Here is an 18,116-nt window from a genome sequence, read left to right on the forward strand (position 1 = left end):
TAATGAAAGCAGAGTTGTTCCAAAGACCTGGAAGCTGTCAGGTATCTTCTCTGACCGTTTCTCATCACTGGACGACGTGACCACTCCACAGCTTTTCATGTCAAATGTATTATACACTGTGTGTACAGTACAATATGTTACATAATGATATGTTCTGATAAACCAAGGTGTATTGTCTGTTGGTAAGTTCAAAGCCCATTGTTACATCCTTTTATCCCTGACCATGTGACAGTCACTCCAACCTTATTAAGTAAAATATTTATACTTTGTAAAGTCAGTTGTTGTTAACCATCAATAATGAATAATGAGTGTTGGGTCAGATTTAAGTTAATGATTCATTAACCTTTAGTTACAATCAACTGATGAACAGTTGAAACTGAGAACAACGTGACCACAGTCCAGATGCTGAAGATAACTATGACCTAGATGAATGAGAACCATTGCAAACAAAGGTGACTACTTGGAGTTGAATTCTTGGAAAAAAAAACACAAACATTTAACAGAACCATTTGAACACCCTTTTCATGAATGTTTTATGATTAATTGCATGTTCTCCCCTGTGTGTGCATGGGTTTTCTCCGGGGTTCTCCGGTTTCAGTCCAAAGACATGCAGATTTGGGGATTAGGTAAATTGGACACTCTAAATTGACCGTAGAGTATATGTGTCCCTGTGATGGACTGACGAACTGTCCAGGGTGTACCCCGCCTTTCGTGACCTGTGACCCTCATGTGGAGGATAAAGTTGTTTTAAATTTCTATGAAACATAAAAACAATTCATAAAATTCGACATGTTTCGAAACTATAGTTCAGTTTATGACATAACATTTCCGGGTTTTAAAGTTACAGTGTGTATGATTTAGCGTGTATGGTAGCCTTCAATAATCATTAAAATGCAAAAGGTGTTTAGTTTTTCCATTAAAACCTCCATAGAAGAAGTGTTCACAGTTTAAATACAAAAGGCTCATTCTGTGGAAAATGAAAACAGGAATTTATACTGTACATTCAGGTGATTGTACACACAATTAAAACAACACGGAAATTAATTTATACTCTATTTGTGGCAAAAATTTCACCTAAACTTTACACACTGGACCATTAAAGGAGAACCCCTGCTTAGCTTTCTGCCTCTGCGACCCAGTCCTGGATAAGTGGAAGAAAAAGTGCTCTGTGACTGTTTTAAGTCAAACAAACACGATGATGAGTGTCCACTCAGAGTTTACTGATGCGTGATGTAGAGAAAGGTGTTGCCCACGACTGCGCAGCCAGCAAAGCTTCACTTCTTCACTGCGGGACAGAAAAACAGGCACCGGCTTCCCCCTTACTTCCATACAACTGGATTCACCTTAAACGTGACAGTCAGTCATCTTTAACGTGTTCCTCCGTTTGACAGGCTGCACTCTAATCACTTTTGTGGTGCCATGTTTGTGCAAGCACATCATGTCTTTAATTTAAACAGTCAGCCGTTTACTGTATAGCTGCAGACACACACACACACACTCTCTCTCTCCACTCGATGACAACCATCGTAACGGTCCTTGTTTTTGTCTTCTAGATCTGCGTGGCATCCACGCAGCTACCTTTTTGACTGTATCCCCTGCCACGGGAATCTCCCCATTAATGTGGAATACCATTAAATACACATTAATATTTCATACAATGAATGTCCTCCTCGTGCATAATTGGTCCCATAACATGCATCAGGCTCCCTTGAAAGAAAAACTGATGTAAGCCAGTTAAGCAATTGAAAATTCATTCGATCTTCAATCTATTGTTGCATCACTTTGACAGCTGCGCAACTCCAGTGACAACGCTCAGTGAGACAAGCCTGCAAGCTGGGAATAGATAAATTGTGAGCCAGTGTCAACATGGAGCAGGCATGTGTGTGTGTGTGTAGTTTAAGATCTGAGTGACTGCACAGAAACTCAGAGGAGACATCCTGGTATGCAGATGTGGATGAGAAACACACAATGGATTCACTCGAGAAACAATTGGTTAACATACTGAACACGGTCGCCCATGTTCAATATAACGTACACATCCTGTACGGATGAATTGAATTGATTGAATGTGTGGAGACAGAGTGACTATGGAGCGTGTATGTGTGTGTGTGTGTGTGTGGGGGGGGGGGGGGGGGGTCTAGACTGGGGATCAGAGGGTTTTCGGTGCTCAGTGATGGAGAAAGGCTCTGTGGCTGTCAGCGTGCTCCCACTGATGGAGGAAAGCTGTGATGGACAGATGAGCCTCGTGAAGACTGCAGTTGCTGTCTTCTCTTGGCCTAAGGGGGTAAAATGACCTATGGACATTAACACTGTTCAATCACTCTATGGCTCTCAAACCATATCGTCTAAATGTAAAAAAAAATAATATTATTTTGGGACATTTTTAAATATGGTTCACCCCCTCCAGAATTTCCAGTTTTTGACTAGGTTGATGAACAGAAACTGTTAACAGTAACATTTGCCAATTCAAACTCTATTTATCAGTGTTATCTGACATTTGAAGACATTTTACTTACATTTGCATGTTAATTTGAAGTCTCACACATGTGCTATCATTTTAGCTCATGTTCAGCTTCATGTTATTTTGTTTTCTTGCAGCATTGGTTCAGTGAACACCGAGTAGACAAAGCCAAAAAAGGGGCAGGTAGCCATTAACTTAAAAACAAACAACCTTCTGCCAACATATTATGTACCATTCAGTTTAAATAAATGTCAGACTGACTGACTGACACTACATGAGCGTTGACATGTGACATTTTGGAATTATGACTCATGGGTTACTGTCTCAAGATATGTGTCGTTTCATTTAGAACGACTGAAACTAGTGAATACAATACACAGCCAAATCAAAGGTGTTAATTTCCCAGTGTTGGTGTAGAGAGTTGTTTCTCAAAAAGTGTCGGTGTTAAGGGGGAGTCAAAAACGAGCAACTCTGTTTCTCAAACAGAGAATTCTCACCGAATTCTAACGCGGCTGTGACGTGTTTCCCTGAAGAGGCGGGAGACCACTCCACTCTCTTTCCCTTCGCTTCAACTGTGAGGAGCATCTATGTCAAATTACACTTTCTATACAGTCCTTTCTTTATTAGTGCAAGTATTTTTACAGTACAAAATATGCCGTAACCATGATGTGTTGTCACTGAACTCTCATACAGTGCATATACTATGAAATTAGAATAAAGACAAGGCAAATCGAATCTGCAAGTATTAAATCGTGACAAAAACATATCGTCCAAGCCCTGAAATCCACCAGCTTATGATGTTTGTGTTGTCTGTTTTTCTTATCCTTCCTCTTCTTCAAGAAGGCACTCATTAAATCCTTTGCAGTCTTCCTCAGGAATGTTCTCAAACAGCTCAACACCGCCACCACAAGTTGCTTCCTCTGTATCCCTGCTAGGCCGCGGATCAGCTCCATGAGTTGAATGATGGGCCGAGAAAGTCATTAAGCGGGATAAAGATACAAGGAATCGATGGAAAGCAATGGATACTCGGCACATCTCAATTGTCTCCAGTCCAGTGCACATGAGCATCAGGGCGTTGGAGCCTGCTTTCAGTTTCCAGGTGACTTCTCCAGCTGGTTCACAACTCCTCAGTTATATTGAGGGGGATCGATTACGACAGCCAACAGCTACACAGAGCTTACAAATGGTCGCTGCTCGACTGTATTGTGCACCAACGGCAGCGCAAATGCTGGGCTCTAAACTGCTCTGTAAGTCATTGTGAGATGTGGCATTACAACTGACGGACTGCAGTAGAGGAAATCTCATATTTAAGTTATAAATTGTCATGGAAATCCTTTTAGACAACACAATAAACCAGATGATATAAAAGCCATTAATTCCCCACAGAATAACAGGCAGCAGCAACCAATCTTTGTTGTGTGTGGGCAGCATTAAAATACCTCCTTTGCCTGTCTAGAGCCTGTAATTTTAATGGCTGTATAAGAACCACTGGATAAATGAGACCGACAGACAGCTCTTGTCAAATGAACTGCACTCTTTTATTCCCTCCTTTCACAGGCAGAGACGGTCGCTACATCTCTCTCTCCCTCTCTCTCCCTTAATGGCACACACACACACACAGATTTGACTTGCTCTTGTTTAATTATGTGACCCACCTGGCCAGAAAACTTTCCCTATGGAAACTAATGGCCAATTGCAGCTCCGGTTGCTTGTCATTACACAGACAAGCCAAGTGTCTCTGAGATTGGCTAATAAATGACTTGAGTGCAAAGAGAATTTTCACTCTTACCAGCAGGCAATGTATTCATTGAACAGACTTCAGAACAATATAAGCTTTTATCCATGACACAAAACACAACATGGACATGTGCAGTTCATGTGTCAAGCCCTCTGAAGCCACTGTAAATCGAATCCTATCGTCAAAATCTGATCTCCTGCCCCAACACTGGAAAGTCTTCAACATATGAGGACATGCCCATGCAAGATATTTGTATTTCTGCATGTGAACTGTTAAAGCTGATCTGTAATAAATCAGACTTGAATTGAACTGGTCAACTCAAATTTTAAATCCACACTCCAGAGCAAGTCATTCCATCCCAAGACAGAATGTGACACTCAGCAGTGAAAAAGGGGAAAGTGTCTGTGACTCGTCCTGGGGGGTCGTGACACGCCGAGATCATCTGGAAACTGAACCTCTAATGTCAGACAAAAGTGTAAATGCAGCCCAGGGCGCGTCACATTACTGAGGCATGTGAAGCACTGAGCTTATAGTCTCACAACGCGATGCTCGCGGTTCGCTTGTTGGTGAATGAAATACTTTCCTTCCTCACTAAGTTGAGCCGGTTCCTCCACAGCACATGCCTGTGTACTTGCATGGAATGAGTCATTCATGCTTGTGTTTGTGAAGCCTCACAGCCCACTCACATCCACACACACACACACACACCGCTTGGTTCCAGTTCCTCAATAGTAGGAGCTTACATACATGTATATAATAATAGTGAGTGAATCTGTGTGGTGGGGCTCCTGAACCTTTATCTCTGCACCCTTGGGCTTCAGCCATGTCTCTGCTAAATTTCCCGCTGTCTCTGCCTGTGACTCTGTCTGTCTGTCTGTCAGCTCTTTTCCGTCTCGCTCGGGGAGGCCAACCTTTCAGCATTTCCAATGATGTGCCTCAGAAATCTGTTTCCAGGGCAACCAGTGTACCAAATACTCTCCCAGCGGCTCCTCTGTGGTGTGTCCTTTGTTTACACTTTCCATATCTCCATGAGGATGCGTGTTGCTCTAAACAGACAATGATGGGGACAAAGGAAATAAACATATTGTGTGAAATTACAGCCAGTGGATGATGTCAGAGTAAAAGCGTCAATCAGAGGATCGTGTGTGCGTGTGTGCATAGATGTGTGTGCTTGTATTTGTTACCTCTTCAGGACATTTTCTGGCATTCGCACTGATCTTGTCATGACCAGTAGACCTCGTGGTGACCAAAATATGGCCCTGATGAGACAGAATCTCATTTCTGAGGAACAGGTTAAGTTAAGGGCTAACCACTTGAATTGTGATTAGGTTAGGGTAAAGGATTAGGCTTTGGTTATACTGCCCAAATGAATGGAAGTCAGTGCAGTGTCCACTGTGTGTGTGTTTTGATACACATTGTTGTTACCTCACTGGGATCTTTTCTGGTATAAACACTGACATTTTCAGGACCAGATGAGGTCCAAAGCCTGGTCCTAATGAGGCAGAACCTCATTTCTGAGAATGAGATGTAAATTGTGGTCATGTTATGGTTAGAATTAAACATATAAGAGTAATGAGACGTGGGCTGATTGAACTCAAGTGTTTGTGTATTAAAGTCTAATGATTCGTTATCAACAGGCCTATAATTTAATGTTCTTAATTACACCACTGGAGACACGTAAATATTTCAAACGCAGTAGCTGCTGACGCTTCGTTGCGCGCACTTGGAGTTTCACCAGTCAAAACCTTGAAAATAAATGTAGACGTTTCCAGACAGTGAAGACCGGGTTTGAATTTGTTTCTGTAAATCGCCTTTTTTTTTTTTTTTTTTGGGCTTGAAAACCAACTCACGTTCACCACTTTTTAGCCCTGCGCTTGCGCGTAACTGAGCCGGGAGCTGTCCAAGTGCTGAAGTGAGGAAAAAAGGCGTTCCTTTTCCATTTCTAAACAGAGAACGGTGGTCCACCTGCGCAAGATCTCACTTCACGAGCAACAACACGAGCCAACATGGTTCACTGTCTCCACAGAGCGAGCTTCCACATCTGATCCAACACTGCCCAACGGACGCGCTTTTTTTTTTTGTTGGAGTTTCACCTCCCCGACGTGTGACCACCGCAGGACCGATGTTTCCTCACACCTCCTCTGCCACATCGTTGTTTTGGGGTGTCAGAGTTTCAAGAAACTAAACTATGATCTGTGGCTGCGTGGAGGAATGTCTCGTATGTTTCCCTGCAAGAACAGCCAAACGCCCACGACTCGGTCATGAAGAGAGCGGCGTCCCTATGTGGATTATGTGTTTGACCAATGTAAACATACGGAGGAAATAGAAAAGTGAGCACATGGGAAAACCACCGGGAATGAAGCGCTCCCTCATTAAGGTTTTGGTAGCTTTATTTACATGTTTCATGGAGACAAACAACTTTAGGTAAGAGAATTTATCTTGTAAATGAGTTGGTTTCAAACTATGTTTTTTACTGTTTTTCTGATCAGACATCAAGTGTTTAATGGCTTAATCAACAAACGGTTTGAGATGGATAATTTACTCATTTACATAGTAACTGCTTACCTGTTACTTTGATTTGGATTGACGAATTCTGTATTTTTAATTTTCAACCGTATCTGAATTGCTTTGCGAGTATCATTCTGCCCCTAAATTTAAATAAATCTTTTCGTCTGGAGGACAAGTGTCTTGAATAGTGACTTTTACGGAGCAATATTCCTGTACTGTTGTCATTATTAATTAGAACAAGCTGTGTCAGTTTAGACATTTAATAATGTTTCGGGAATTTTACAACCGCACGGCGTCGAATTCCAGATGTATGCGATACCTGTGCACGCGCTTCGACGCATTTTAATCCAAACATCAGATTGACAATACACGAGATTTGACGCTGGACTTTTGAGGCTGGTCAGGTAATGTTTTTTTCTTTCTTTCTCGTGTGTGTGTGTGTGTGTGTGTGTTTGTTTCCAGACGTGTGGATGCCAAGGAGCACGATTCCAGATCCTCCTCCATGTCTCCATCAGACTTTCTGGACTCACTCATGGGTCGCACGTCAGGATATGATGCACGAATAAGACCGAATTTTAAAGGTGTGTTTGTTTATCACCATCCTCATCATCATCTTTGTTTCTTCACATTTCACAATGACACAACCACCACCTTTTTTTTTTTTGCATCTCCATCCCCCATAACTGTAATTACACACACTCCACTCTGGCATTATCACTTATCTGGAGATCCATTCTCTGTTGGGAAGATAACGCACTGGAAGTCCTTTGATAAGAACCATCAATCATTTCAATTGACAGTCACAACACTGTGCCTTGCTCGGCTTCAGTTACATCACGATCTGACTCCTCATTATGACACCACACGCCTGTTTTCATTTGGTGAAACTGTGTGCGATAGAACAAAAAAAGACGTGGTCTTGTAAATATCACTGTCTCAGACACAGACTGGTACTTACAGCAGCAGACAGGGATATACCGCCACCCTGACAGGCCAAATGATGGATGGTGGCCCCCGTGGCGTGGCTGCAGGCTTCTGACCTCCTCTGTTTGCGGCTGCTGCTGTTGGGATGCTGGTGTCAGACACGGCACCTGTCACTGGAACAGAGCTGAGTTACTTGGGCTCAGGCCTTCTACAGGCTGGGTCAGAGGGGCTGGGATTTAGTGGAACTTAGTTGCTGAAACATCTCGACAGTGCAGCACAAAGATTGGCTTCTTTTCTGTGAGAAAGGGAAAGACTGTAGCCAAAAATGGACCTGAGGGGTGAGGAGCACAGGCTGGCGAGACCAAAAATAATAATCGAAGCAATTTCATCTTTGTTAGATTTCAGTTTTTGCAGAGTGGCATTTAAATGGTGCTGTATTTTTGGATACATACACCTTCCCTGCCTCACATGAAATCAAGCGCCTTGTAGTTAGAAAATCATATTATGTACGTGAACCCTGCTGTTGTGAACCTGAAGTGTTGAACTCTTCTTGGGCTGACCAAAAATTCATTGCTGAGTTTGTTGTCAGGTGGTGACACTGGGTTTTTTTTTTCTGCTTCTGTAGCAAAAAAAACACCAAAAACTGAGGCACAATTATCAGCATGGTGCCATGCAGTACTGATGAGGGAAGCACAGGGGGAAGGGCCTCTGCAAGGAACAGCTTACAACTTCAGTTTTGGCACAACCCGCCAAGCTTCACAAACACATTTGAGTTCAGGCCACTGGAGTAATAATGACTCAGTTCATCAGCGCATGCTGATTATATATTTAGCTCGCTGACAGTCATGCTCCGATTTGATATCAGAAATAAACGATAGCAGTTGACTACAGCTGATGATTAAGACCATCGTTATGTTATTTGTTATTTAACCTGCAAAACATCACCACACGGGCAATTATTTCATCCGTTATTGACCATTATATCATTCCTATTTAATGTAGTTAATAATATTCAGCATATTTTAGCATCATTTCCTAACAATATGTCAATGAATTAATATGCTTTGTGGTTCAAGCGTCCATAAAATACTGTGATAATAAGCTAACAGACTGCTTGCTGGTGTCATCGTGTGTTCACATACATTTATGTAAACCAACAGATCCACATTTCCCATTTTTGTTTATTTTATTTAAACTTAGCGTTCAATGAAATTAAATGTTCGATCTTTCTACAAAAGCCCCTTTACCCACTTTATGAATGAAACATCTTCACTGCTCCAAAGCCAGTCATCCTTGACAGTTTGGTTTAAGGTTTTCTTTTGTCATTGTCATTCCATTTCACAGGTCCCCCTGTAAACGTTACATGCAATATATTTATCAACAGTTTCGGCTCTGTCACAGAGACAACTATGGTGAGTTCCTTTGGCATTCTGTGTGATTTCTGTCCTGTACTATGTGTCAATGTGTTATTTATCCCTCAACCTGCAGGTCCACCAGTTAATGTTACCTGCAACATATTTATCAACAGCTTTGGTTCTATAGCAGAAACCACGATGGTGAGTTGAGCTCGGACATGTTCTGAAGCCCTGATCCTTGCTTTGGAGTGAAAACTCAATCATTCTGGGTGTTTTTTCTGTTTGGTTCGTTTGTTTTTGAAAACCAACATATAACCAACATTTTTGTTTTTTCATTTATCTGTGTTTAGTTGTTCCTGTTCATTTAAAAAAGACTTTGTGTTTTGCCATCAAGGAGTTTATTGGCGGTTCCTTAGAAACTCACTTTAAAGGTACGGTTAAAGGTTACAGTACGGTACGGTTTGGAACGGTAAAGCCTGTAAGCTTGCGCTTCAGCTGAGAACAGTACCTTTGATCGGTGGGGTGTGTGCTGTGCCCCATGGCTGAGTCAGCGAGATACACAGAGTGTGACATTGTACCAATGTGCCGACAATGTACAATGACATTGAATGTGACACAACAGACAACAACACAACAACAGAGCAGCTCTTTTTTTCCTGCCCGGTTTGTGGCTGTTTTTTTCTCGACAAGACGTCAAGCTTTGTATGAGAAGAGACTGCAGGTGTTGAAGAAACACCGGTCGTAAGGGAGTGACGCTTTTCTGTCGCTCCGTCAGCTCACTGTCGTGGGTCTAGCTCTACCTTACCATTGCTCTAGTACCACAAGGGAAGGGTACCGAAAAAAATAGAATGGTTGGGGCTGGTTATTATGCTACTATTCCTAATGTAAACACAAAGAAAAATACAGTACCGAGCCGAACTGTTCCACTCGGTGGAAACACACAATGAATGTACTACCCAGAAGTACGTTTGTTGCCGTCATGTTTGTAGGACAGATGCTTAACAGACAACAGAAACAAAGACCAATGACATGCTTTCTGGTGCGTGAAGGCCACCGTAGTTTTCTGACATGCTTTGGAAAGGAAGCAGAGTCGTCCATTTGTTACAGTCTGCGGTCTCACCACTAGATGTCACTAATTCTTACACAGTGGACCTTTAAGTGTGAAAGCCTCCAACTGTTAGAGGTTCAAACAGCTCATGATCGAAAGCATTGACAATGAGTGATTATAACTATTTAGATTGCAAAGGGGGGAGGGGGGGGTGTTCATTTCTGCCAGGGAATTACACTACACATAAGTAATGTTTTTGGAACCGCCAATATACTGATGAAATGTCAAACAACATAAGGGCTTCTGATCACCATGACATGTCGATTACTGTGAGCAACTGAGCTTTGTGACATTTAGTCTACTAACTAACTGCACTGTCAGTTTTCCCCCATCAGCCTCCACGTCTGACAAATACATCGTTTAGCTTCTCTTATGGCGATTAGATATTCATGAGCTACATGAGAACTTATTATAAAGTCTCCGTTTTGCAAATTATGTAAAAATAGATCAACATCACACTGATGAAGACCGCACACACACGACATTTAAAATGATACAGGCACCTTAAACTTGGTATTGCTGTACTGATAAAGAAAAAGATAAAGATAAAGATGTGTAATAAAATCCATTTTTGATATTGTGGGAAACATTTGACTCATCAGTTGCCATTCTGAGTAAATGTCACAAAGTAAATGAGTATTGACACATTTTCCTGATGTTATTATCCAGGTTATTATGTTTTTTTATGTATTATATTGTTGTGTTGTACATAATGTATGGTGATGATGACTGTTTTGTCTGTAAAACATGTAGAATATTTATTCATTATTAATAGTGTGATGTAGAAATAGTAAGTAGTATAAATAAAAATGTACACGTATTAACACTGTACTCAAGTACTCAAGTACAGGGATTCTCCATTTTTTTAAGAAAATGGTAGGTACAGCTGCTTGCCTTAAATTTAGATTTAAAAAAAGCATTTTCCTGTTTATATGATACTATAATTAGATACTGATGATTGATGTTTAATCGCCAGCATGTATTCTCATAACCCCCGACTGCTGAGACACAAAATATGCAAAGCTGCTTGTCATCTCTGCAGGATTACAGAGTGAACATCTTCCTGCGGCAGAAGTGGAATGACCCTCGGCTGGCGTACAGTAAATACCCAGATTTCTCCCTTGACCTGGATCCGTCCATGTTGGACTCCATATGGAAGCCTGACCTTTTCTTTGCCAACGAGAAAGGAGCCAACTTCCATGATGTCACCACTGACAACAAGCTGCTGCGGATCTTCAAGAATGGGACTGTCCTCTACAGTATCAGGTGATGCCTTAGATGGAATAAAAAAAATGTATTTAAGTTAAGTTTGCACTAGAAATGACCCACCTTTGTGAATGGTCAAAAAACAGTTGGGGATTTTTGGTTTTCTTTGTTTTTTTTATTATTATTGTTGCCTGTTAGAAGGATAATAGATCATCAGTGGCTCTGGAAAACCATGATGGACATTTTCCACTGCTATTGTTCTCCACACCAAGTGATTAACCAAGAAAATAATCAGTGGATTAGTCAGTAATGAAAATCGTTTCCACACCATTTGGGCTACTGTTAATGATGGAAGAAATCTGCGCCGAGTGAAAGAGGTTAATCCAGAGAAGCAAGACCTCTGATGCATATATCACCCGAGGACATGTTCATTTATTGCTTTTGTTATATTTCCTCTTCAACTTCACAGAGTGTCAATCTGTAGCGCATGGTATTAAATTCATTTTCTCACATTATCAGTGCATTGTAGATGTTTTAGAGAAAGGATTGCTGATTGCAAGAGTGCAGACTCATCTCTGAGGAGTGATGTGAATTCTTTTACACGTTGGTCTGAACAACTCTGAAACACTTTTGGACAATACTTTTAAAGGTCTGTCTGCTCGAACGTTGAGCAAAACTCAAGATACAAGATAAGGAAAATATGTTCAATTTCATTTCAATACAACTTCCATCACACAGCAGATCAATTCTGAGTCCATTAAGAGAGCAGCTCGGGGCTGAGGGGAGCGCAGGTGTGGAGGGAGAGTGCGACAAAGGGAGGGATGAGTGGTGGTGAGCCACTCTCTGTTTCTGAGAGAAATGACAGAGTGAGCAGACTGTGGACCACAATGCATCACAGAGGCAATAAGTTGCAGTAATGAAAGTGTGATGGGAACCCGCTGAAGGGAACCATGTGTCAGAGACCATCACACAGGAGAAAGAAGCGCACAATGCTAAGACAACTAAAAACACCGCCAATTATTTTCAATGCAGGGTTAAAGTATCTTAATATTTATTGAAATTATGTTTATTGATGTTGTCTGGTCTCTGTATCTCACTACAACTTTGTCTTGCATCAAAGGTTGACTCTGATTCTGTCCTGCCCAATGGATCTGAAGAACTTCCCGATGGATGTCCAAACTTGCACGATGCAACTGGAAAGTTGTAAGAACGATTGTGTGCTTTTCTAAAACTAACCAAATGATAATCATTTTTTATTCCGATGATTCACATGTTCTTGTCTCTCTTCAGTCGGATACACCATGAATGACTTGATCTTTGAGTGGCTGGAGGACGGTGCAGTGCAGGTGTCAGAGGGACTCACGCTGCCTCAGTTTATTATGAGGGAGGAGAAAGAGCTGGGCTACTGTACCAAACACTACAACACAGGTCAGAGGTCACACAGAAACACACACAGAAACACACAACTGAGTTGTTTATAGCGCTGACAGTTGTTTTGTTGTTGACCAGGTAAATTCACCTGTATTGAGGTTAATTTCCACCTGGAGCGTCAGATGGGCTACTACCTGATCCAAATGTACATACCCTCCCTCCTGATTGTCATCCTCTCATGGGTGTCATTTTGGATCAACATGGATGCTGCTCCTGCCAGAGTGGCACTTGGCATCACCACTGTGCTTACCATGACCACCCAAAGCTCCGGCTCCAGAGCTTCTCTTCCAAAGGTAAACTTCACTTGTATTTTCACCGTCTACAACAGGAATGGTAAACGTATAGAAGGTGAATCAAAGCCTCTAATGGCAGAACACACTGTAAATAGACATCAATGCACCACAGCGGGTATTTGAAAGAAATGGTTCATAACTTTGTTTCCAAAACTTTTTATAACGGGACCCACTTTTTAAAGATGAAAACATGTGTGCACCTTATAATGTTTTGGACTGTTTTAGGTCAAGCCAGACATTTCCAAGAGATATACTGTATTTACTGTCCAAAAACATGCAGATTTGGGGGTTAGGCAAATTGGACACTCTAAATTGACCGTAGATGTGAACGTTAGCGTGGATGCTTGTTTCTCCCTATATGTGGTCCTGTGATGGACTGGCAACCTGTCCAGCGTGTACCCTGCCTTTCGTCCTATGTCAGCAGGGATTGGCATCAGCATCCCCGCGAGACACTGTGGATAAAGTGGTAGATGTTGGATGGATGGATGGATATTTTTAGCGTTTCTAATGCATGATAAAAACATATACATATTGATCTTAAGTAAATTGATTTGCGAACCCCCCCAAAAATCTCCTGCAACCCATTCTCTGATTCAGTATATACAGTTACAATTCATTTAGTAAATGTAGTCATTCAGATAGATACTCAGATGTTTAGATGTTAATTAATTAATATAATCAACTAAACGTAAAGGAAAATCTATCTCTGGCATCATATAATTACATTTTAACCTTTGTTCTCATGCTATCTGTTGTTAGAAAGTCACTAAAGGATGAAACACCTTGACTCTCTCCACCCAACATGGTGCAAATCATTGCATTTATAATATTAGCTTTCTGTCATCTAAAGGAAGTATCAATTTCCAGCATCAGCTGTGGTCTGTGCCAGCTTATTTTCAGTCAGGAAAAACTGCCCATGCACATATTTCATGAAGGGGCCTACAGGCACTGAGAGTCAGATCCTGATGATCAGTCTCCCTCTCCACGCATCAGTCTGCAGATGAGCTCAGGCCTCAGCCACAACAGTGGAGCTTCTCACATGAAAGACATGTATGCTAATAAATATTTAAAGAGCTTCCCCTTGAGAGTCTTGACTGATGAAAACAATAACACCGTTCCTGTGAAAGCCCTCAAAAAGCTGAGCTGCTTTCTCCCCCATACTAATCAGCTGTCAATGAAAATGCAAGGTCGCACTGAAGAGTAATAACTGCTTTCAGCTACATCTTCAAAAGAAACCGATGGAAATCAGTGCTAAAGGTACAAACTAATATGACAGTTATTTGCCTACTGATAGCTGCAGCAGGTATTATGTCCTAATGTTTATGGTCAAGCAATCGATCCATCATACTTGAAATAATTAAGGGAGGAAACGCATCTATAATAAAAGTGCAGGTGACCTGGTGATGTAGGTCTTTTTTTCTCAAAACAGGTAAAGAGCAGGGAAAAAAAAGAAGCTCAAATCCATATTTAATTTGAGATTCTAGCCAATGTCGTTTCTGTGGAGGGTCTAACAACGGACATCTGTTTTCTCTCCTAGGTTTCTTACGTGAAAGCCATTGATATCTGGATGGCTGTGTGTCTGCTCTTTGTATTTGCGGCATTGCTTGAATATGCCGGGGTTAATTTTGTCTCCCGGCAACAGAAAGAGTTCCTTCGCCTGAGGCGAAGGCAAAGGAGGAGTCATAAGGTAGGCGGTCCGAGACCTGACATGGATTCTGTTTGGATGTCAAAGTGTTGTGCCACAGTTAGAGGTGTGACATTAGGGACAAGAGTGTCGAATGGTTGGCTGTTAAAGTCATACAGATATTCATGGCCTGCACACATTTGGCCACTATGTTCATAGTGAAAGTGTCTGTCAGGTGATTTTCATTAATGCCTCTAGTTGAATTTGATGATCTCATACATAAACTTAAACAATCCATTAGGAATTTGGAATAACAAGATGGAAAATGGGGTTGGCTAATTACTTGTAATGACTTAAGTGATCTTCATCATCAGTTTGCATGACTAAAACTCCATATAATATCAGTCTGCGATCACACAGCATAGGATGATGAACATGACAATTATCACTACAGCCAGAGCTGTAAACACAGCTGTCAACTCTTGTTGGAATATTGGAATAATGGTAATATTATTTGCTGAAATTAATATTCATGCATTGCTCAGGCTGTCATCACAAATGCATGAGGTTATTTTGTGGATTTGGTTAGTTGGTATATTTGCAATGACGATGATGATGTCAGTATTAATTCTGTATACATACAGCCACAGTGAGATTAGGTAATTGTGGCTCAGAAGGTGGAGCAGTTTGTTTTTGATCCTTGCTCCTCCTGTTCTGAACAAGGCACTGTATGAACTGGTGAATTGACACTCACTTAATTAGTCACTTAATTAGGTCCAGACTTCAGCTGCTGTTGCCTGCTTCAAGGTTTGATGCGTTGTGCATTCAGAGATACTGTTGCCTGTCTTTCATTTCAAACCTGTTTGCCCATTCTGCGTCATCAACAGAGAACTGCTTCTTATTCGATGTTGTCTCTTCTTCAGACCATTCTCTGTAAACCCTAGAGATGGTTGTGCACGAAAATCCCAGTAGATTTCCAGGTTTTAAAATACAATCATGACATTCAAAGTCACCCAAATCACCTTGCCTGTCCATTCTGACGCTCAGTTTGAAATTCAGCAGACTATACTGATGCCTAAATGCATTGAGTTGCTGTGTTGGAATTAGATAAGTGCATTAGCATGCAGTTGAATTGTGTGAGTGTACAAATACTGCTCTAAATAAGAAAAAATCTCAAAAGTTCATTCTATCCTCGTGTGTTTTCAGGATGAAGATATGCGCGAAGGCCGCTTTAAGTTTGCCGGCTACAATATAAGTCAGTGTCTGCCAACAAAGGACGGCTCGGCTGTTAAGAACGCTGCTCCGGCGCCAAACCCTCAACCATCTGTCCCAAAAGACACAGACACCATGAAGAAGAAGTTTGTGGACAGAGCCAAGAGGATAGACACGATCTCTCGAGCTGCCTTCCCGCTGGCCTTCCTCATCTTCAACGTCTTCTACTGGGTTACCTACAAGATCATCAGGCACGAGGACATCCCCCAAAAGTAGAGACTTAAACGCCTGGATAATGACAATGACTTGGGACTTCTCAGACTGAGAAATGTTCTGAAAGCACAGTGAGGGGAAGAAAAAAGACTGTGCGTTGAGAGGCGCCGTGGTGACGACGGTGATGTGTTCTTTCAGGGATAATGTACAATGTTCTCGCACCACGCGGTAATGCTCATGTTCTGATCACATGAGGAGCTTTTGAGACACTGATGCTGTTTTGTTGTTGTAAGATGCTGCATAATGTTTCCTAAAGAATCTGAGGAAATGGTTTTCACTCAAGGCTTAAACGTAACATGCTGGGGAAGACGGACCAAAATCTTTTTTGAATCAGTTCTGCTTTGGCGTCGGAACGAACAAGTAAACATTCCAAGGTTGAAATCAATTTGTAATTGTATAGCTTACTCGGACCCGTTGATGACTTTTTGGGATTTGCAAAAAAAAAAAAAAAAAAAAAAAAAGGGGTCCTTCTTATCTTGTTTTATAGTGTACTATTGTCAGAGCACCTCTTCTCTACAGCAGCATCTTTCAAACATTATAGGCAGCAGCGTACATCTCAGGCATGAGTGCGGACAAGGCAGATGAAAAGTTGGGATCGGATACTGCATTTTTATGAAATACCCGAGGCCTTAGATATCAAATGTTAAGACGAACAAACATGGTAAGACGAACTTCTATGTCTCTCTATTTTTCCAAGCATCTTCTCTCTGGTAGCTTTTCTACCTATGGCCAAACATTCCGAGTTGTTTCCTGTTTCCTTTTTTTTCTCTCTCTCTAAATGTATTATGAATCATATCTACATAAAAATGATGTCACCTAAAACCAATGTAAGGTAATTCCAGATGTTTTTAAAGTCGCTCATTTCCCATTTCGTTCTAATGTGATTTATAAAATACACTGTCATGTATTTCAAAGGTTAAAGGTGTAATGGCAAATGTCTTTGAAGAAGTTATGTAAGCCTCCAAACTGTGAACACACACTGCATTACTCAGCGTTGTCAAATGTCCACATCCATATGAATCCATTTATATTCCAGGTAAATACTCCAGGTATCTTAGTTTTTAGATTTTGAGACTACGTCTTTGTATAGATTTAGTCTGATGAAATATTTACTGTAATGAAGGAAATATTATGTTTACATATAGATATATATATATAGATATACATATATAAAATCTCTCTGTATAATTCTTTATCCTCTGCTGTAGACAGTTTCCCTGCACTTGGTGTGTTTGTTGCTGGAATGTGACGTATGTTTGTAAAGGATTGAACAGGAAAGGAGAGATCTGCATAACATTCACAGTTTGGAGTATAAACTGATCGTTGAACTCCTGATATGCTGTGGTGAAGAACTCCTGTCTTAAATGCTGTTCTTGGAGGAAATAAATAAGTTTATTCACTGCCCTGTACATGAATAAAATTGACTGTGCGCCACATTTACTTTATTCCCACCTCTCCTGTCACGTGCAAACGCTAAGCGGCTTGGCTTTATGTTACATTGCCATACATTATTTGATAAGATGAATCTCTAAATCCGCTTTGGTCTCATTGACAAAATGAAGAGATGGATGCATTTCAAGAAAAAGCAAAAATACTGATCAAGTGAGGCACATGAAAATGCCTTTTTGCGCCTGGTTGCAGATTAGATCAAAGAAAATGACAAACACAGTTTCGGTTCCCAGCTAGGCGCGCAAGTCAGGGGGATGACACATGCCATGCAGCACTGGGCGGCCTGGGGTGACAGATATGATCTGACAGCGAGCTTCCATTAATGCATGATAATGGATTTCACACGAGCGTAGAGATTCCATCAGTTGGGAGTCTCCAACCAGTTGAATACTGGTGTGGTGTTCACATAATGTGAAAAAAAGGATTGTTCTTAATCCTTTAAAGCTGTCATTACAGACAAATACAAATATATCTGCCGCACTGACTATGTAAGCTCTTCATTTAAAATAACCCTTTTTTGTTGAGGATTTGATT

General features: G+C 41.2%; 1 protein-coding gene across 3 annotated transcripts; it reads left to right on the plus strand.

The window, feature by feature from the left end:
* The first annotated feature begins 6,081 nt into the window (after nt 1-6,081).
* On the plus strand, nt 6,082-17,542 carry glra2 (glycine receptor, alpha 2). 3 transcript variants are annotated; one of them, XM_058612296.1, is made up of 9 exons: nt 6,082-6,623; nt 7,170-7,288; nt 8,976-9,187; nt 11,137-11,360; nt 12,421-12,503; nt 12,591-12,728; nt 12,810-13,024; nt 14,562-14,711; nt 15,855-17,542. In XM_058612296.1, exons 1-9 carry the CDS (start codon nt 6,538-6,540, stop codon nt 16,134-16,136), a joined length of 1,509 nt encoding a protein of 502 aa, XP_058468279.1. In that variant the 5' UTR covers nt 6,082-6,537; the 3' UTR covers nt 16,137-17,542. The 3 variants fall into 3 exon arrangements, with proteins under 3 accessions (XP_058468279.1, XP_058468281.1, XP_058468280.1); XM_058612298.1 differs by having other exon boundaries at nt 6,083-6,623; nt 8,976-9,043; XM_058612297.1 differs by having other exon boundaries at nt 6,084-6,623; nt 9,120-9,187.
* The last annotated feature ends 574 nt before the right edge of the window (nt 17,543-18,116 follow it).

The sequence above is a fragment of the Solea solea genome, chromosome 2, assembly GCF_958295425.1.
Source record: "Solea solea chromosome 2, fSolSol10.1, whole genome shotgun sequence".
Taxonomy (NCBI): domain Eukaryota; kingdom Metazoa; phylum Chordata; class Actinopteri; order Pleuronectiformes; family Soleidae; genus Solea; species Solea solea.

What these genes read in the sequence shown, in the direction of transcription:
- glra2 (XM_058612296.1), top strand. Translation starts at nt 6,538, where the DNA reads ATGGGAAAACCACCGGGAATGAAGCGCTCCCTCATTAAGGTTTTGGTA. An exon ending in CACGATGCAACTGGAAAGTT is followed by an intron (nt 12,504 to 12,590) that starts GTAAGAACGATT and finishes GTCTCTCTTCAG; the next exon opens with TCGGATACACCATGAATGAC. An exon ending in CCAGAGCTTCTCTTCCAAAG is followed by an intron (nt 13,025 to 14,561) that starts GTAAACTTCACT and finishes TTTCTCTCCTAG; the next exon opens with GTTTCTTACGTGAAAGCCAT.